This window comes from Carcharodon carcharias, chromosome 8, assembly GCF_017639515.1.
Source record: "Carcharodon carcharias isolate sCarCar2 chromosome 8, sCarCar2.pri, whole genome shotgun sequence".
Taxonomy (NCBI): Eukaryota; Metazoa; Chordata; class Chondrichthyes; order Lamniformes; family Lamnidae; genus Carcharodon; species Carcharodon carcharias.
The window spans coordinates 85,914,966-85,936,947 of NC_054474.1; the positions used below are offsets into that span (position 1 = coordinate 85,914,966).

At 42.3% G+C, this 21,982-nt stretch overlaps 1 protein-coding gene across 2 annotated transcripts in view; it reads left to right on the plus strand.

Annotated features, from left to right (window-relative positions):
* The window catches only part of LOC121280945 (slit homolog 3 protein-like), a 738,609-nt gene that overhangs the window by 366,571 nt on the left and 350,056 nt on the right, over window positions 1-21,982 (plus strand). For both annotated transcript variants that reach the window (XM_041193415.1, XM_041193416.1), the window contains 2 exons: window positions 938-1,101; window positions 14,126-14,270. In XM_041193415.1, the coding sequence (XP_041049349.1) occupies window positions 938-1,101; window positions 14,126-14,270 (309 nt within the window). The remainder of the gene's footprint in view (window positions 1-937; window positions 1,102-14,125; window positions 14,271-21,982) is intronic.

Here is a 21,982-nt window from a genome sequence, read left to right on the forward strand (position 1 = left end):
CAGGGTAAACCATAAGCCAGCATTTAGAAAAATGTGCAAGGAATACAATGGAGCACAGTCACAGGGGAATGCACAGAAGTTTGGATTGTCTTGCACCTATCTGAATCAGCTGGCTTTCTGAACAGGTTATTTAGAAAGAAAATTATTTTCTTTGAGGCGCAGCCCTGGGTAGTAAACTTATTGAATTTCTTAGCATTTACAGTAAGCTATCTGCAAAAAATGTGAATTATATTTGACCTGAATGCGTGTCGGTTATGTCTGCAACATAAATAAGTGAGGGGAAAGGAGAATACCATTTACGTGAATGAGAGCGACTGCAGAGGTAAGTGACAAATGGCAGTTTTTACAAAGGAAATGCGTCTGTTTATATGTTGGCATGGCAACAGCCACTTGACTTCAGTCGTTATCATCACCACCACCACCATCACCCCTCCCCCATCCCTCCCCCAACACAGCCCCCCACCATCCAGTAAAAGACGTCTGAAAGGTTGAACATTTTGAGTAGAACGTTTAACACTCAGAAGACAAGAGAAAATGAAAAAGAAAAAGATTTTGTGGTTGTCAGAGGATTTTTCTGTTAGATATTTTATGTCGATGCAAAAGCAGTGAAATTCAGCTGCACCTCGAGTAATGAGTGAGGGGATTTTCCTGTTCCACGCAGTTCAGGATGAAGGGAAAGGTCTAATTTGTTGCTCTGTACATTCTTTAATATTCAGCACCATGGTCTAGTAATGTCTACTTAACTTGATTGGATTTGTGGGAGGTGCAACTAAAAACAAATATGTAACTCATTAATATAAAATATTCTTCAAAGATAAAAAGGTTAGAGTTCGCCTGCACCATTTATCCAGCTAGAATGTCTTGTATATGTGTGTAAGGACAGGGCTGCACTTGGTTTGTTAACTTTTCCTTACCTGGTCTCCTCACTTTTCTGTAGGCGGCTTCACTCCAACAACCTGATCTGCAACTGTCACTTGGCCTGGCTCTCTGACTGGTTACGCCAGCGACGTCCCATCGGACAGTACGCCCAGTGCACAGGCCCCATTCACCTGAGAGGCCTCTACATTGCTGATGTTCCAAAGAAGGAATTTGTCTGTAGCGGTAAGAAATCTTACCTTATTCCGAGCATTAAGAACCTTTCCTTTTTTTTAAATACTAATTTAACATGTTTACACGTGAACGTCATTCACTCCATTGTGGATTCCATAGAACAACATGCTTTGGACGTTTACTTTAACAAAATATGTTTTACCCAAAAGCAACATTAGCTGCTGTCCCGCAGATAGTCGGATTAATTTTAGAAAATTTATTTCTGTGGAAATTTTTCTTAGTTTCAGTTGTGCTTTTCAAGTTCAGGGGCTTTTGCTCAGGAAAATTAATCATTTTCATAGAAACATAGAAAATAGGAGCAGGAGTAGGCCCGGCCCTTCGAGCCTGCTCTGCCATTCCATATGACCATGGCTGATCATCCAACTCAATAGCCTGCTCCAGCTTTCACCCTATATCCTTTGATCCTTGTCGCCCCAAGAGCTATATCTAACTCCTTCTTGAAAACATACAATATTTTGGCCTCAACTACTTTCTGTGGTAGCGAATTCCACAGGCTCAGGCTTTCCACAGACTTTCTTTTCTCAGACACCTAATGCCAACACTATAAAGATACAAGGTAAAGTTTGCTCTGCTCTGCCCCAGCAATGCACCATAGTCCCTAACTGCATAAGCGTTGCCCTTACCTTTTTATTTGTTCTTGGCATGTAAGCATCACTGGCAAGGCCAGCATTTGTTGCCCATCTCTAATTGCCCTTGAAAAGTTGACTCAGCATCAACTTCTCTAGTGCCAAATAAGGAGTAGTTTTGTTGCTTTTCAGTCGTCTCCAATGGAATCTGGGCTGTAATCACCCAAACTTAACTTGGAGGTCCCTTATGGCCAGCAGAGGGTAACATTTTCAGTTTTGGCTTCATTCAAACCCAGATCAGAGGTTAAATGTCAGTGTGCAGACCTACTTGCACCATCATATACCCAAAGGAAATCTCTAACATTGTTGCAGCTGTTCTCTTAGAAGATAAATATATCTTGACACCTTTAGAATCTGGGTTTGAATCCAGCTCCATGTTAGTCTCTGTTCTCTGCTAGCTGTCGCAGACTTATGCGAAATGAGCTTGAACAGTCTCAATCCAAATCTTAATTTGTATGGGTCTGCAGCACAAAGCCAGCCATAAAGTTCCTCTCCAAGATACACACTATCCCAACTTGGACAAGTTCAGCCATTTCATCATTGGTCAAAATTCTGGTATTGCATTTCCTGTGGAATTATCCACAAAGGAGTGGACTGCACTATTACCACCTTCTCAAGAGTAACCAGGGATGGGTAATAAATGCTGGCCATCTGGCAATGCCCAGATCCTAAGAATGATTTGTTTAAAAAAAAAGCACCACAGTTGGCCAGTAAATTGATAATGTGACATAAAGTGGTCATAAGGATGGCTGAAAGGGCAAATGAAAAGATTTAGAATGGTGAGGCTGGAGATACTGGGCAGAGTTTAGGGTTAAGCCATGCTCAAACCTGTGCGCTTAAAGTGGGAACAGGTCAACTACTTTCTTTGCTTTTAAGGTGTAGACAACACTGAAAAGGCAATATCAATTGTCCATCCCTGGTTGAGCTGAGGGGAATAAGAATCATTTGTGTAGAGTGGGATAAGTGATACATAGCACCTAAACTGGATTTTGGGGATAACAATCTACCAGCTCTCATAGTTAATCTCTGGTGCTAGCTGTGGAGTTTTCCTGTGATATTGTTGGTTTGAACTAGACACTGTACAGTTTCCTTGTGTTACTGTTGGTTTTGAATAGACACTGTACAGTTTCACTGTGACGCTGTTGGTTTTGAATAGACGCTTTATGGTTTCACTGTGAAATCGCTGGGTTTGAATAGACACTGTACAGTTTCACTGTGATACTGTTGGTTTGGACTTGATGTTGTTGGGCTTTGCTGTGGTTTGGGACTGGAAGCTATAGAATTTACTGTGACACTGTTGGGTCCGATGTGATACTTTTGGTTTCAAAGCAGCAAAGTAAAATTGTTAGATTTTGAAGATGAAACCAATTAGTGAATGGAATATCCAGCTATTAGGAAAATAGGTTGTGCTGATCTCTCCCAAATCCAACCACCAACAAAGATGGATCACAAGGTTTCATAGCCATTAAAAGCAAGAGAGGAAGGCATGTGACCTCGTGGCACTCCCACCCAAATGATTGAATGTCATAATCTAAAATAGCACCAGGATCAAATTTATGGCAATTATGAAAAACAACTATTTAAAAAAACATTTTTTTCATGTATCACAGGGGATATACACAAAAATTTCAATGATATTAATCATCTTATGACAGAAAGAATGTAATTAAATAGAAGCACTGTTTATATGTATGTGTGTGTTTGTGTGTGTGTATATATATATATATAAATATATATATATATAAATATATAAACAGTCACAAATAGAAATTGGTGAAACTTGTATTATAAAAGCAATTAATTCACTGGAGCCATGTCTGATTCGGATATCCGCAATGTGCTTTTAATTAGGATAAATAATTACAGATTCCTGGGATGAAGTTGGATTTGTCCTGTTTCAATTATTGAGGAAGTAATTGGATTTTTTAAAAATTACAGTCTGTTTTCTGCCCTACGTTTTTTTTTTAAAAACTGGTATTTAAGCTGTAAACCTGGCGAGACCATTCATTTGTATTCTTTCCATCTGGTTTTGGTCTCCCTGCTGTAAACAAGATAAAGTGTAGCTGAGGCATTACATTATTTACTCGTTTCTGTGGTAACCTGCGGACTGAGGATCACATTTCGCACAGTTTGTGCTGCGCACCAGCTGGCCACGAAGATTCTGACTTATGCAATCAGTCAGGGCATCTTCTGGTGGGCAACCTGGTTCCATTATAATTAACACATCACTGCGTTACACCAGAACTGCAGAACTTGAGTTCCTCATTTTAGTCAGTTCTTTTTAGTCCTTGTGAGGATAACATTTTAAAATCATTTCCTCTGTATATTGTTTGGCATCAATAAGGTAGGTCGTGAGGTGAGAAAAAAAGGAGGCTGAGGGGTGATTAAAGGGGTTTTGATAGAGTGGTTAAAGTGAGGATGAGATCTTGGGGTGCAGTGGGTAGCATCCCTACCTCTGGACCAGGAGCTCCAGGTTCAAGTCCCATTTCAGGTTGATTCTCAGCCCATAAGTCCTTCCAATACATATGATGGCAGGCGGTAAGAGCGGGAGAGTATCCTGGTCAGCCATGCTGCAAAAGGCAATGGTAAACCACTTGCCAAGCATAACCATGGACCGATCCAATGTAAGTTCATGGCCACCAACACCCTCTTAGGGCATGGTATGTGAAGGAGGAGGAGGAGAAAGTGAGAATGTTTCCTCATGTGGGCTAGAGCATAACTAGAGGCCATCAATCTAAGATATTCACCAAAAAACCCAATAGAGAGTTCAGAAGAAATTTCTTCACTCAGAGTGGTGAAAATATACAGCTTCCTACCATGGGGAATGGTTGAAATGAATAGTATAGATGCATTTAAGGGAGCATGGGGTAGAGGATTATGATGAGATATTTAGATGAAGAAAGATGGGAGGAGGCTCGAATGGAGCATAAATACTCACATGGACTTGTTGAGCTGAATGGCCTGTTTTTGTGCCATATAGGTGTGAGATAGGTGTGAGCTGCTTACAGTACAGTAGTGTAAATGCCTTTTCTTCATAAAGAAGGGGAATCCTTTGGCTACCAAAAGCCAGGTTTGCAGATGTCTGGGAGCAGGATGGCTGGCTGCTACTTAGCCCAGGTGTAGTAACTAATATGGGATATATACGGAGGGATGGAAATCAATGGTGGAATTCTTTTTCGATTTATATTTTCTTTGGGTGAATTGTTGCTCAGCAAGTTGAGGTGGATGAGGGTCAGCTACCATGTAAATGGCACTTCCAGCAGAACAGGTTCTACATAAATGGTGGGAGGTTCTAATCTTTATCTAACTATCAGTGTTATCTTTTAGCTGGTCCATATTGTACTGAAAATGTTTAACTGAAGAATAGATGTTTATAAAAGGGCACAGGAAAAGGTCAGGGTAGTGGAATTTGAGTTAGGTGCATAGAGGAAGATACGTGCAAGTATACACCAACTACCATTGAAAATAGTGGCCCTGACTTCTCCTCCCAGCCTTGTGAAGAAATTGGCATCTCTGTACACTGCAAATGGTAACTTTTGTCAGAACTCTTGCTTACAGTATGCAGAGTTGCAGAATCCCTTCCATTAGTGGTAACACTGAGGGACAGTGCTCGAGGAGAGAGAGGCCTGTTCCTCCATGAGCAGCAGTATGGACAAGTCCCGGAGGGAAATGGTTATTCGGATGATAAGGAAGGAGAGAAGGAAAATGACAGCTTGGAGCAGTGTTTGGGAAGAGAAAGAGGCAAGAAGCTCGGAGTCCAAAATGGAAATGATGTAGGTCCTTCACAATGAATTGCAGGATCTTGAGATAGCATATGCCAACAATTTGGAAATGTCTTGATCTGATCTAGTGGACTGCTGCTTGTTGGTGACTCATATCCAATGACTTTCTTTTTATAGTTCGTTTATCTCCAGCTACCTAATATCTCAGACACTAAGATCTACCCTGGACAATACAACATAAATAGGCTATGACTGGCTTGCATTAAATAAAATTCATGAAGCATCAAGGGTAATGGGACTATGGATGATACATTGCCAAGGGACCTTATTCTAATCAGTCCTCATGCCTTACATTAACACACCCCAGTGAAAATGCAAGAGATACTACAATGGGACTTTGAATGACTCTGTAATCTGAGGGCCTGATTATAACCAGTCCTCAGATGCCTCCGTTAGGATATTCTACATGAAACATGACAAAAGTACAAACAGGAAAACCTTGGAATCTGACTATGGTCAGTGAGTTGCAAGACTATTTTTTCTACCTTATCTTCCTGACCTCACCACCAAGTTCAAAATCTTTGTAGCTCAACCTGATTAGAATTTTGTTCAACCTTACATGTAAAAAGCCAGAAGTGGATAGGCTGAGTACTGGTCTAAGTGATACACTGGCTTAATTGTAATAAATTGTGACTTGCCACATTAATTCAGATCCAGCAAATCCGCCCCTATTAGCACTCTGTGATACCAACTATCCAATTCTAGCTTTGTTTTCCAAATATAACATTTTATGAAGAAAGTGGCAACAAATCAATGTGCAATTTACTGAAACAAAATGTAATGATTAATAGATGAAAATAACATTCTGAAAGAGATTCCCTCCTATTCTGAGTTCATCCTTAGTTCATCTATTCCAATACCTGGGGGAACTATTGGTATCTTGCTCAAGCATCCATTTTTCATATGACTGTGAGTGAAGGAGGCACCACAGCTGAGACTCATTCTATGTCCAAATGAAATGCACACTCTTGCATTTTTCAACTTTCATCAAGAGGCAGAAGCTGATTTTTCCCCACCCCCAGCACAAGGCACTGAGGTCAGTTTAGCATGTCTATTAGACATTGGCTTTAGTTCATTTGTAGCACACCTGGTTTGAAGTCAGAGGCTGTGGATTCACCTGCCCCTCCCCCTTCCAGGGGTTTGAGTGCACAATCTACCCTGATAATTCAGTGCAGTACTGAGGGAGTATAGCCTATTAGAGGAGACATTAAACCATAAGTTCTCTCAGGTAGACATTTTTAAAAAATCCTTTGTCACTATTAAGAGAATGCTGGTGTTCTGGCCAATATTTATCCCTCAACCATCATCCCCAAAATTTATCTATTGTAGTTTGTTGGGCCTTGTGCAAATTGGTTGCCATGGTTGCTTACATTATAACAGTGACGGTAATTTCAGTGGAAGACGGTAAAGCGTCCACAGGAATGGCATAAGTGGCCAGTTAAGTCTTTTCTCCAGAGTTTTCACTGATCAGAAGTTACGGCAGGACATCAGAAGAATCCCAACACAGATTATATCATACATGTTTATTGTACATGAGGAAACAGTTGTGGAGAGGTTTGAGGGCAGGAATGCATGAAGAATAAGGATTCAAAAGTTCAATGTGTTAATGATGCACAGAAATTGCTCATTGCTTTTGAATTTGCCAAAGCTCATGAGTAAACTACCAGGGTTAGTTGAGTGAGCTCTGAAGTAATTTGTAGGCCCCACCTAAATTTATGCTAATAATCGAACTAATAACCTTAGATCATAATTTTATCTTGTTCCTTGTTGTTAGTGTCTTGTTAATTACATTAAGATTATTTTAATGTCAATTACATTATTAAGGTTAAGAGAAACAGGTGATGGGTACTAATTGTCTTTGGGCACGTATAAATAGGAAACATTTATGTGGGACACTGGGTTATGTAGGAGGAGAGCTATGAGACTGAACAAGTCAATAAACTCTCTTGGTGAAGAAAAGGTCTGTGGCTTGGTTTTGGCTTCAACAATTGGCTTAGATCCTCTTCACAATTGTCATAGTATTTAAACAAATTTTTTAAATTGTTTATTCGATAACTATGGTGATGAGTTTCATTGGTTTCTGATAGTGCTGTTGGGTATCATATCTAGTGTTAATGGACAATAAGACTTTGATGTATATATATTTTAAAAAATCAGGCCCATCATCTAGTACCGTTTCACATTTGCTGAGAGTTGAGTGGAAACCACATCTGAACTGGATGCAAACACAAGGTCGTCATATCTTTCCCAAGCTAAAGAAAACAGTATAGAGGGAAGAAGTATACAGGATGAAAAAAAGAGGGAAAAGTCAAGGGCACAAAAGAATAATCCATCAGTGACTTTATGGGGCTTTGTTAATCCCAAAAGAATAATCCCAAAAGCCCAATGGAACAGCTGTTGGTGATAGATTGATACATGCTGAAAAGGACAAGTCATAGTCAAACATTTCAGTAGGGAGTCATGTCTTCAGTTAATGAAATGTCAACAAAACACCAGAGAATTATACGGCATGCATTTGTAAACTTGTAGCCACTGTGACAGATGGAGAAGGAAAGCTGGTGCTTATTTCCTTCAATCCCTCTCCATTCAGTGACATAGAAAAAAGTCACTCAGAAGGAATGTGCTTGTAGAGATGGAGAGCTCACAATGCACTTAAGAAATGTTGTACTAATGCAATGAGCAGTTTATGTGCTTCATTCTTTTAAAACTGCAGTTTCAACTTTTCTAAGTACTCCTATTATGATTGGCCCTAGTTCTTAGTTAAATTGTTAAAGGATGGTCTTACATAGACTATAATTGATTTTGTCCATTTTTGTTTGCGATGACCTTCTGTAAAATATACATTGGTGTCTCCAGTCCTGGGGCTGATAGGGTCTTGTTGGAGCTGGAGGAAAGCCAAAGAGAAACATTCATTTTAAGATACTTTCCCCAGCCTCAAAAAAGAAACAACACCCTTACTTTTTATTTTCAAAAACAGCTGTGAAGAAACATAATTAAACTTGACTCTCTTATTTTATTTGCCTTTCTGATAATTTTGTTTTGATTGGTTTTTTTTAACAACTTGCAATCCTATAGAGTGTGTAACATACAAATGTCCCAGAGCAACTTTACGAACAAGGGATGGAAACGTTAAACCAAAGGAGAGAGCATAGGAGACCGAACTGTAAACTCGGATGGGTCTTTAGAGGATTTGCAAAGGATGAGAGAAGGGCACAAAAGTTTAGGGAGAGAATTCCAGACAAAACAGAGGGGACTGTTAGGAATGCACGGGATACCAGAGTTTGAAGATTGAAAGACATGGGATGGAAATTGCACAGGAAAGGTAGAAAGAGGCCACAGGTATTGATAGTTATACATTTCCAAATTAATCTTTCCATTTTCAAGTTATAATATTTTTATATGGGATATTTTTATAAGACTGTATACTCAGAATTCTTAAAATGGAGCCAAAGTTGCTGATTTGCCTTTCGAGAATTCTCTTGTCTGAAGAATCTGAGTGTACACTACATACCCTGGAATGTATTTGGAAATTTAAGTCGTATTGATTGCTTATAAACAAACTGCTGTTAACAAAAATTTAGTTTGGTAGTCTCCTCAGTGTATGTAAGTTTGGCTGTGCAGAAAGCTGGTATTTAATCAGATAAGAGGAATGGCTCTTAACAGAAGTGTCACACTGGTAGAATAAGAGGTCGCTTTTGGGGCGAAGGCAGGGTGAAGATGAAGGAAACTTCATTCTGCATTAATGTACCATCATTGATCCAGGAATGCTTTTTCTGGGAAACTTGTTCAACATTCAGTTCACCCTCTGACCTGGGAGTGCTTGATGGAACAGAGCAGGATGAACTTTACTCGACATCTACTTTTTGGCTGGTTTTTTCACCCACTGAAAATGCAGAACAGAAATTCTGCTGCTGCTGTGCATGATTTTCAGCTGATTAATTTTAAACGATTAGTTAATCATGGGCAACAGGCACCCACATTTCCAATGAAAGCTTTTATAGATAGAATTACACAGAATTTTACAATACAGAAACAGACCACATGTCTAACTGGTTTATTTTCCACATGAGCCTCCTCCCACCTTACATCATCTCATCCTATTAGCATTACAGTGTATTCCTTCCTTACATGCTTAAAGCTTCTGCTTAAGTGAAATTGGGAAAGCAAGGGTTGTTATCCGAGTGGAAAGTTAGAAAACGATGATGAAGCCAGTTTGTGCAAGAATGCTGGCAAGTGTAGTCCTCAAAATGAGTTACTAAGATTGTGGGGGAGCTGAGGGGGGAGGAATGTAGATGTTTCAACTGAGTCAGCAACTAGCCTCACAGACGCCAATAAAAGATGCAGTTGTCAGGATTTTATAGGGAAGCTTTATTGTCAATAAAAGAATCTAGTCTATAGAGATTAGTTTTGTGTTAGATGGAAGCAGACAAGTCAAGCACTATCCAACACACATTGCAGTTTGAATAATGGTTCGGTGCCAAAACACCAGCGCAAAAAGAGTCAGAAACAAGACTTCTGTAGGAGTTTGTGCTTGGAGATCAACAGCTGAGAGAACCAGATACCTGGTGAGAGTCACACGAGGCCCAAGCTGACAGTGGTGGCAGTTGTTTCTGATTTGCTGTCTGAACCAGTTGCCGTCCATTGTGTATTGGAACATGGCGCTCCCTGTGAAAACATTGTGTGCCACTGAAGGATGAAGTAATAATTGCAAGTCTTCACCTATCACCTTAAACTGACTTCATAGCAACAGCTCTGAAATCTTACAGCCCACCATGTTAATTGTTGTACAGGGCTGGGAAAATCTCTGTCTGACATGTTACAAACAAAGCCAAGAACAAGTTTAAAGGGCGATGTAATCGGCTTGATGTTTAATTTCCTTTCAAAGAAAAAATTAGTCTTTAATCGAATGCACACATGATTTTTTATTCATTCATGGGATGTGGGTGTTGCTGGCCAGGCCAGCATTAATTACCCATCCCTAGTTGCTCCCTAGAATCAACATTTAAGGATCAACCACATTGGTGTGTGTCTGGAATCACATGTAGGCCAGACCAAGTAAGGACAGCAGATTTCCTTCCCTAAAGTGAACTAGATGGGTTTTTACAACAATCAACAATGGTTTCATGGTCATCATTAGATTTTTTATTGAAATCAAATTCTACCATCTGCCCTGCAGCAGGATTTGAACCCAGGTCCCCAGAGCATTATCCTGAGTCTCTGGATTACTAGTCCAGCAACAATAACACAATGCCACCCATCGCCTTTCCTTATGTATGCTGCAATTAACTTGTATAGTTCCTCAGGATGCTGCAGGCCCGTTTTTTAAGTTATTGTTTCACAGGATGTGGGTGGCGCTGGCAAGGCCAGCATTTGTGAGCCAGCCCTCATTGCCCTTGAGAAGGTGGTGGGGACCTGCCTTCTTAAACCACTGCAGTCCATCTGGTGCAGGAACACCCACAGTGCTGTTAGGGAGGGAGTTCCAAGATTTTGGCCCAGCGACAGTGAAGGAACAGTGATATATTTTTAAATCAGGATGCTGAGTGGCTTGGAGGGGAACCTGCAGGTGGTGGTGTTCCCATGTATCTGTTGCCTTTGTCCTTCTAGATGGTAGCAGTTGTGGGTATGGAGGGTGCTGTCAAAGGAGCCTTGGTGAGTTTCTGCAGTGCATCTTGCAAATGTACACACTGCTCCGGTGGTGGAGGGGGTGAATTTCTACATTGGTGGATGGTGCCAATCAAGCGGGCTGCTTTGTCCTGGATGGTGTTAAGCTTCTGGAGTGTTCTTGGAGCCATACTCATCCAAGCAAATTGAGAGTATTCCATCAAACTCCTGACTTGTGCATTGTAGATGGTAGACAGGCTCTGGGGAGGCAAGAGGTGTGTTACTCACTGCTGTATTCCCAGCCTCTGACCTGCTTTTGCAGCCATAATATTTACATGGTTAGTCCTGGTCAATGCTAACCGCCAGGATGTTGATAGCAGGATAATACAGCGATGGTAATACCATTGAATGTCAAGGAAAGATGGTTCGATTCTCTCTTGTTGGAGTTGGTCATTCTGTGGCACTTAGTGTGACATGAATGTCACTTGCCACTTATAAGCCCAAGCCTGAAAGTTGCCCAGGACCTTTTGCAAATATACATACATACGAAAATATGAATTAGGAGCAGGATTAGCTCAGGTCACAGACTGTTTCAGTATCTGAGGAGTTGCGAATGGTAATGAACATTGTGCAATCATCAGTGAAAATGCCCATTAATGAAACAACTGAAGATGGCTGAGCCTAGGACACTACCTTGAGATATTCCTGCAGTGGTGCCTAGGACTGAGATGATTGGCATCATTAACCACAGCCATCATCCTTTGTGCTAGGTATGACTCCAAGCCGTGGAGAGTTTTCCCCCATTTCCCATTGACTTCAATTTTGCCAGGAATCATTGATGCCACACTCGATCAAATGCTGCCATGTCAAGAGGGAGCCACTCTCACTTCAACTCATAAGTTCAGCTCTTTTGTCCATGTTTGGCCCAAGGTTGTAATGAGGTCAGTGTTAATTGTATAAATAAAGGTTAAGTGTATACAGGTGGGGGCCACTCATTGAATATTATGTGTGCACATATGAAGAGACACTTATTGCCGCTGGTTTTTGGATTGTAGAATTAGGAGCTATACATATGTAATGTTTCACTTTGTGAATATATATAAAACTGAGTAAAGATTGACTTCTGGTGTCCTCCTTCACCAACTGGCAGTCAGAAATTTAACAGTCAGGAGTTGAGTGGCTCTGGCAGAACCCAGATTGAGCAGCAGGTTTTTAGCTGTATAAGTGACACTTGATGGCACTGTCAATGACACCTTCCGTTACTTTGCTGATGATTGAGTGTAGGCTGATGGGCCGGTAATTGGCCGTGTTGGATTTGCCCTGCTTTTTCTGGACAGGACATTAATCATCAATTTCCACATTGTTGGTAGCTGCCAGTATTGTGGCTGTACTGGAACAGCTTGGCTAGGGGGGTGAGGCTATTCTGGAGCACAAGTCTTCAGTACTATTGCTGGAATATTGTCAGGGCCCATAATCTTTTCAGTATCTAGTGCCTTCAGCTGTTTCTTGATATCACTTGGAGTGAATCAAATTGGCTGAAGACTGGCATCTCCGGAGGAGGCCGAGATGAATATCCACTTAGCACTGAAGATGGTTACAAATACTTCAGCCTTGTTTTCTTGCACTGATGTGCTGGACTCCTCAATCATTGAAGATGGGAATATTTGTGGAGCTGCCTCCTCCTCCTGGTAAATTGTTTAACTACCATCACCATTCATGACTGGATATGGCAGGGCTGCAGAGCTTTGATCTGATCCATTGTTTGTGGGAACACTTAGCTCTGTCGATCACGTGCTGCTTCTGTCTTTTGGCATGCAAATAATTCTGTGTTGTAGCTTCACCAGATTGACACCTCATTTTTAGCCTGCTGCTGCTTCTGGCATGCCCTCCTGCACTTTTCATTGAACCTGGGTTGATCCCCTGGCTTGATAGTAATGGCAGAGTGAGAGATCTGTGAGGCCATAAGGTTACAGCTTGTGGTTGAGGACAATTCAGCTGCTATGAACTGCCCACAACACTTAATGGATACCCAATTTTGAGCTGCTAGATCTGTTCTGACTCTAGTCCATTTAGAGTAGTGATAGTGCCACACAATACTTGGTCTTCACAAGAACTGTGCAGTGATCACTCCTACCAATAATGTCATGGACTGATGCATTAGCGGCAGGTAAATTTGTGAGGACAAAGTCAGTAGGTTTTTCCTTGTTGGTTCCCTTACCATCTGCTGCAGCTCCAGTTTAGCAGCCATGTCCTTTAGGACTTAGCCAGCTCTGTCAGTAGTGGTGCTGCTGAGCCACTCTCAGTTATGGTCATTGAAGTTCCCCACCCAGAGTACATTCTGTGCCCTTGCCAACCTCGGTGCTTCTTCCCAGTGCCTTTCAACATGGACAGGCTCCGATTCATCAAATGAGGGGGTGGGGATGGTAGGTGGTAATCAGCAGGAGGTTTCCGGCCCATGTTTGACCTGATAAGAGACTTCATAGAGTCTGGAGCTGATGTTGAGTACTCCCAGGGCAACTCTGTCCTCACTGTATACCACTCTGTCACCACCAGTATCAAGGTGCCACTGCTTTAATGGCTCTGGCTCCTTCCAGCCACAAACAGCAGATTCACAGAATAGAAATCTTTCGATTCAGAAGGTACCTTCTGAAAATGGCAACCTTCACATGCAAATCTTTATTAAATGAAAAAGGACACATTTATATAAACAAAAAATGATGCAAATTGAGAATTTGTTGATACACAAATAATGCAAATTGGCTCAATTAAAGTTAGTTAGGTTCAAATTTTGTTGGTCATTCCTGGCTAAAATATGAAACAAGAATCCTTATATTGGCACTGTAACAGAAGCTTTGTGTTGCTTGTAAGCAACTCCCATAGGAATTATTTCCTTTAGAAAAGGTTCTCATTTGCAGGTTGGAACACTTCTTGGTTGCTCCATCAGCGTTGCCTGTTGTATGTGCCTGTTTTGCTGTTCTGAGTAAGTGTACTCTTGTGCCCTCCCAGGTCCTCAGTCCTCCGAGTCTCAGTCCTGTAGTGCCCATGCTACATCATGCCCGCCAGCGTGTGTGTGCAGCAACAATATTGTGGATTGTCGAGGGAAAGGGCTGACCGAAATCCCAGTCAACCTTCCAGAAAACATCGTGGAAATGTGAGTAATAGACATTCCCAACCCTGATTTTAAAGGCAGTGGTAATGGGGAGGGTGACATCAAAAGTATCAGCTTCTAAGATGATTTTAGAGCTGCTGACGTCATTGTTTAAACTATCCTGTTCAGGACGCCAAATCGTTTTGGCCAAAAAAGACATTTACTACGACCTAGTGCAGCATCCCGGTAAAAAATGCCTGAAGTGGTGAGTGGCTCTGAGTCTACTGATGGCTGCATTGTTACATTCTGAAGGTGACTACATTCTCCAAATATAGGATGAGCAGCCACCAGATTCTCTGGAGAAGCATATTGCATGAGCACAATAGATCTGCATGAATCTTGGCCAGAAAAAAAACTTCAAATATCTCTGAATTGGGTCAAATCCATCAGGTCAGAAGCAGACACTGTTCCTTTGAGGCTTAGATATTGGAAACAAGCTTTTTCTAAAGGGAAATGGGGATCTGGGTTGAGCCAAATTGAGCTAAGTCATTTTATCATGATTTAAGCTTTGGAGTATAATTGCGATATTATTTCATCATGGCTGTAAGTTTGATGGGTTTGGCTTGTTCTGAAACAAAATTAACCCACTATTTAATCCAAGGCCTAGATTTGCTCTTCCTCATTGAACATCATTTTGGTGGCTAAATAAGGATGTTTGTGGCCGAGTGTGATTTTTTTTTTCATGTATATATTCATTCTTAGGGTCTAAAGTGTCTCAGACAAGGCCAGAATTTATTGCTCACCAGTAATCACCCTTGAGAAAGTGCTAGTGAGCCACCTTCTTCAACTGCTACAATCTATGTATGTTTTTTTTTCCCGGGAACAGTTTGAGCAGCAACACCATTTCTGAGTGGCAGTTAACCTGCAGATCTAGAGTCACATGTAGGCCAGGCCTGATAGGGAAGGCAGATTTCCTCCCTGAAGGACATCAGTGAAGTAGAGGGGTTTTTATACCAGTCTGGTAGCTTCATGATCATTATTTTATCCCAGATTTCTTAATTGATTGAATTTATATCTCTCCAGCTGCTGTGATTTGTACTCATGTTTCTGGAGCGAGTAGGCCTCTGCATTACTAGTCCATTAACATCACCACTGGGCTGTTCACCCCTTAATGGGAAGGAAGACACTTTTGACATTGCCTTAAAAGGACCAACCAGCCAGTAAAGCTTCACAATATTAAAGGAACTGGGTGTGTTCAAAGCAGCAGGGCCTCCAACCACAGCCCAAGCTGTCACAGTTTAAACATTTCAGGGAACCACATCAAGAAGCTCTTAAATTGCAAATACAGCCAGTCTCCTTTAAAACTTACAGCCAGATTTGCCAAGTCCTCCTGTTCACGCATAGTTGCATCCGGCCATGCGGCGAGGCTGCAGGAGGAGCCTCAACAGTTCCAGATGGCATCCCTACCCACCACCCACTGAGCTGCAAAATAAAAAGAAACATTACAACAGCAGCAGCCACTTGCATTTATATGGCGCCTTTAACATAGTGAAACATTTCAAGGTGCTTCAAAGAAATCTTTTCAAATAAAGTGACAGTGAGCCACATAAAGAAGATATTGGGGCAGTTGACTAAAAGCTTTGTCAAAGAAGTAGCCTTTAAGGAGCAAGTTAAAGGAGGGGAGAGAGAGGGGGTTAGAGATGCAGTCAATGAGAGCCTCACAACTAAGCCCATACATGGCCTGACCAGTCAGCCACATCAGGGGTCATTGGACAGTTTTCAAAAGCAGGAAACCTAAGCCAGAAACAATAACTTTATCAATCATGTTCCCAACTTTAGAATCCTCTTAGCCTCTATGTCTTAATGCCACAGCATATGTCACACTCTGCCCCCACCCCCGCCATTCATCCACCAACATGTATTTCAGGGTAATTGATACATTTTCAGAAAGTGCTAAATCTGAGCTTCTCTGGCAGGTGATTTTTCTGCTTCACTAACTAAAGGGTCCATCTTTACTAAATGGAAATGTGGCCAGTTATGTTTTCTCTTGAATAAATCAAACCTTCCTCAATTGTGCCGGACGCAGCATCACGTGTTGTAAAATAAAGAAAAAAACTGGATTTTGTTGTAGTGCAGTCCCAAGCCATAGTCAAAGCCTGTCTGATCTGGTTGTCTGTGAATTTGTGCCCTGCTGTGCAATGTCCATTTTCAGAAGCGTTCCCAGTGAAAGCCTTATCATTGCCAGGCTTTGTGATTAGACTTGAAATTTATTCAGCCACACCCATGGTCCAAAAGAAGCCTCATTCCAGACTGGTGAAATTTGAGTAAAGTTCCAGCAGGACCCCTGGATTAAACTGCATCTGAATTGCAGAGAGTTATTTTCTTTCGCAAATGTAAGAATTAACCTTAATTATAGTGAAGCCATTGGAAAATAACATAGCTTGTAATTGGTGTGAGGAAGCTTGAGAGACTTGTGTATAAATGATCTGACATGTCCTTAGTTGCAACCCTTTGTGAAGAACAATTGTCACACATATTGTCTTTAGTGCAATTCAGATATTCTGAAATCAGATTTTGATCTGAGCTTTGAATCCCTTCAGTCAGTTAGGTTCTCTGAAATCTAGGCTCTCAGCAGAGCTTGACAGGTTACCTTTATCCATCAAATGATATTAGTCTATTTCTCCTAGCCTCTGACCTGCTCTTGTAGCCACAGTATTTATATGGCTAGTCCAGTTCAGTTTATGGTTAATGGTAACCCCTCGCAGGATGTTGATAGTGGGAGATTCCGTGATGGTAATGCCATTGAATGTCAAGGGGTGATGGTTAGATCCTCTCTTGTTGGAGATGGACTTTGTCTGGTACTTGTGTGGCATGAACATTACTTGCCACTTGTCAGGCCAAGCTTGGTTGGGTTTGTCCAGGTTTTGCTGCTGTTGAACATGGATTGCTTCAGCATCTGATGAGTCATGAATGATGTTGAACATTGTGCAATCATTGGTGAACATCCCAATTACTGATCTTATGATGGAAGGAAGGTCATTGCTGAAGCAGCTGAAGGTGGTTGGACTGAGGACACTACCCTAAGGAACTCCTGCAGTGATGTCCTGGAACTGAGATGATTGACCTCCAACAACCACAACCATCTTCCGTTGTGCCAAGTACGACTCCAAACATTGGACAGTTTTCTCCATGATTCCTAATGAATCCAGTTTTGCTAGGGATCCTTGATGCCATACTCGGTCAAATGCTACCTTAATGTCAAGGGCAGTCACTCTTAGCTCACCTCACCTCAGGAGTTCAGTTCTCTTGTCCATGTTTGGGCCAAGGCTGTAATGAGGTTAGGGGCTGAGTGGCCGTGGCAGAACCCAAACTGAGTGTCAGTAGATAGGTTATTACTGCGTAGGTGCCGCTTGATAGCATTGTTGACGACACTTTCCGTCACTTTGCTGCTAATCGAAAGCAGATGATGAGGTGTTAATTGGCCAGGTTGGATTTGTCTTGCTTTTCGTGGACAGGATATTCCTGGGCAATTTTTCACATTGCCAGGGAGATGCCAGTGTTGAAGTTGTGCTGGAACAGCTTGCCTAGGGGCACAGCTAGTTCTGGAACACAAATCTTCAGTATTATTCAGTACTACCAATCTGCCTGCTGCAAATGCATCTGTCCAGAGCTTAGAATGTACTCAGGGTGGAGGACTTCAATGCCCATCACTAAGGATGGCTTACACTTAATCTCATCCTCACTAACCTGCCTCCTGCAGATGCATCTGCTCATAACAGTATCGGTAGGAGTGACCACTGCAGAGTCCTTGTGGAGACAAGGTCCCGTCTTCACGTTGAGGATACCCTCCATCATGTTGTTTGGCACTGCCACTGTGCTAACTAGGAAAGATTTCAAACCGATCTGGCAACTAAAGACTGGTCAACTATGAGGCACTGTGGGCCATCACCAGCAACAGAATTGTACCCAACCACAATCTGTAACCTCATAGCCCAGCATATTCCCCACTCTACATTACCACCATGCTGGTTCAATGAAGAATGCAGGGGGGCATGCCAGGAGCAGCACCAGGCAGACCTAAAAATCAGGCGTCAACCCTGGTGAAGCTACAACACAGGACTACTTGCATGCCAAACTGCATTAGCAGCAAGTGATAGACCAAGCTAATCAATTCCACAACCAATGGATAAGATCTAAGCTCTGCAGTCCTGCCACATCCAGTCATGAATGGTGGTGAATAATTAAACAATTCGCCGGAGGAGGAGGCTGCACAAATATCCCCATCCTCAATGATGGGCGAGCCCAGTACATCAGTGCAAAAGATAAGGCTGAAGCATTCGCAACAATCTTCAGCAAGAAGTGCCGAGTGGATGATCCATCTTGGCCTCCTCCAGAAGTCCCCAGCTACACAGATGCCAGTCTTCAGCCAATTCGATTCACTCCACATGATATCAAGAAACAAATGAAGGCATTGGGTACTACAAAGGCTATGGGCCTATTCTGGGAATAGTACTGAAGACTTGTGCTCGAGAATTTGCCACACCCCCAGCCATCCTGTTTAAGTACCAGCTACAACACTGGCATCTACCCAGCAATGTGGAAAATTGTCTAGGTATGTCCTGTACACACAAAACAGGACAAATCCAACCTGAGAATTACAGCATGTTAAGGGAGTATGGCATCAAAGAGCCATAGCAAAACTGAAGTCAATGGGATTCAGAGGGAAAACTCTCAACAGCCTGGAGTCATACTTAGCACAAAGGAAGATGGTTATGCTTGTTGGAGGTCAATCATCTCAGTCCCAGTTCACCGCTGCAGGAGCTCCTCCAGTGGTGTTCTAGGCCCAATCATAAGACCATAAGACATAGGAGCAGAAATTAGGCCATTCGGCCCATCGAGTCTGCTCCGCCATTCAATCATGGCTGATAATTTTCTCAACCCCATTCTCCCCAAAACCTTTGATCCCCTTACCAATCAAGAACCTATCTATCTTGGTCTTAAATACACTCAATGACCTGGCTCCACAGCCTTCTGTGGCAATGAATTCCATAGATTCACCGCTCTTTGGCTAAAGATGTTTCTCCTCATCTCTGTTCTAAAAGGCCTTCCCTTTATTCTGAGGCAGTGTTCTCGGGTCCTAGTCTCTCCTACTAATGGAAACATCTTCCCCACATCCACTCTATCCAGGCCTTTCAGTATTCTGTAAGTTTCAATCAGATCCCCCCTCATCCTTGTAAACTCCATCGAGTATAGACCCGGAGTCCTCAAGTGTTCCTCACATGTTAAGCCTTTCATTCCTGGGATCGTTTTTGAGAACCTCCTCTGGACCCTCTCCAGGGCCAGCACAACTTAACTGAGATACGGGGCCCAAAATTGCACACAATTTTCTAAATGTAGTCTGACCAGAGCCTTATAAAGGCTCAGCAGCACATCCCTGCTTTCATATTATAGTCCTCTCGAAATAAATGCCAACATTGCATTTGCCTTCCTAACTACCGACTCAACCTGCAAGTTAACTTTAAGAGAATCCTGGACTAGGACTCCCAAGTCCCTTTGCACTCCAGATTTCTGAATTCCCTCCCCACTTAGAAAATAGTCTATGCCTCTATTCTTCCTACCAAAGTGCATGACCTCACACTTCCCCACGTTGTATTCCATCTGCCACTTCTTTACCCATTCTCCTAATCTGTCCAAATCCTTCTGCAGCCTCCCCGCCTCCTCAATATTACCTGTCCCTCCACCTATCTTTGTATCATCTGCAAACTTAGCCAGGATGTCCACAGTTCCTTCATCTAGATCATTAATGTATAAAATGAAAAGTTTTGGTCCCAACATTGACCCCTGCGGAACTCCACTAGTCACCGGCCGCCATCCTGAGAAGGACCCCTTTATCCCTACTCTCTGCCTCCTGCCAGACAGCCAATCTTCTACCCATGCTAGTACCTTGCCTCTAACACGATGGGCTCTTATCTTACTGAGCAGCCTCCTGTGCGGCACCTTGTCAAAGGCCTTCTGGAAGTCCAAGCAGATAACATCCATTGGCTCTCCTTTGTCTAACCTACTCGTTACCTCCTCAAAGAATTCTAACAGATTTGTCAGGCATGACCTCCCCTTGATGAAACCATGCTGACTTTGCCCTATTTTACCATGCACTTCCAAGCATTCTGAAATCTCATCCTTAATAATGGACTCTACAAACTTACCAATGACCAAGGTCAGGCTAATCGGCCTGTAATTTCCCGTCTTTTGCCTCAATCCCTTCTTAAACAGGGTGTTACATTAGCAATTTCCAGTTCTCTGGGACCTCCCTGACTCCAGAGATTCCTGAAAGATCACCACTAACGCCTCCACTATTTCTTCAGCTATCTCCTTCAGAACTCTGGGGTGTAATCCATCTGGTCCAGATGATTTATCCACCTTCAGACCTTTCAGTTTTCCTAGCACCTTCTCCTTGGTAATAGCCACTATACTCAGCTTTGCCCCCCGACTCTCTTGAACTTTGGGGATGTCACTTGTGTCTTCCACTGTGAAGCCTGACACAAAGTACCTATTCAGTTGCTCCGCCATTTCTTTGTTCCCCATTACTACTTTTCCAGCCAGCGTCATTTTTCAGCGGCCCAGTGTCCACTTTTGCCTCTCTCTTACCCTTTATATATCTAAAAAAAAACTCTTGCAATCTTCTTTTATATTACTGGCTAGTTTACCCTCAAATTTAATCTTCTCCCTCCTTATTTCTTTTTTAGTTGTCCTCTGTTGGTCTTTGTAGGCTTCCCAATCTCCTGGTTTCCCACTGCTCTTCGCCGCATTGTATGCTTTCTCTTTAGCTTTTATGCTGTCCCTGACTTCCCTTGTCAGCCATGGTTGCCTCGTCCTCCCTTTAGTATGCTTCTTCTTCCTAAGGATGAATTTTTGCTATGTCTCCCAAATTACTCCCAGAAACTCCTGCCACTGCTGTTCCACTGTCTTTCCTGCTAGGGTCATCTCCCAGTCAATTCTGGCCAGCTCCTCCCTCATGCCTCTGTAGTTGCCTTTATTCAACTGTAATACCGTTGCATCTGATTCCAACTTTTACCTCTCAAATTGCAGGGTAAATTCTATCATATTATAGTCACTTCCTCCTAAGGGTTCCTTCACCTTAAGCTCCCTTATCAAATCTGCCTCATTACATATCACTAAATCTAGAATTGCCTGTTCCCTAGTGGGCTCCACCACAAGCTGCTCCAAAAAGCCATCTCGTAGACATTCCACAAATTCCTTCTCTTGGGATCCACTACCAACCTGATTTTCCCAGTCTACCTGCATATTGAAATCCCCCATGATCACTGTAACCTTGCCTTTCTTACACACCTTTTCTATCTCCTGGTGTATCTTGTGCCCCACATCCTGACTACTGTTCGGAGGCCTGTACATAACTCCCATTATGGTTTTTTTTTACCTTTGTGGTTCCTCAACTCTACCTACACAGATTCTACATCATCTGACCCTACATCATTCCTTGCTATCGATTTAATTTCATTTCTTACTAACAAAGCAACCCCACCCCCTCTGCCAACCTGCCTGTCTTTTCGATAGGATGTATATCCTTGGATATTTAGCTCCCAGTCCTGATCCCCTTGCAGCCATGTCTCCGTGATGCCCACCACATCATACCTGCCAATTTCAATCTGCGCCACAAGCTCATTTACCTTATTTCGTATACTGCGTGCATTCAGATACAACACCTTCAGTCCTGTATTTCCCATCCCCTTTATCATTGTCAACCCTTTATCTGATGT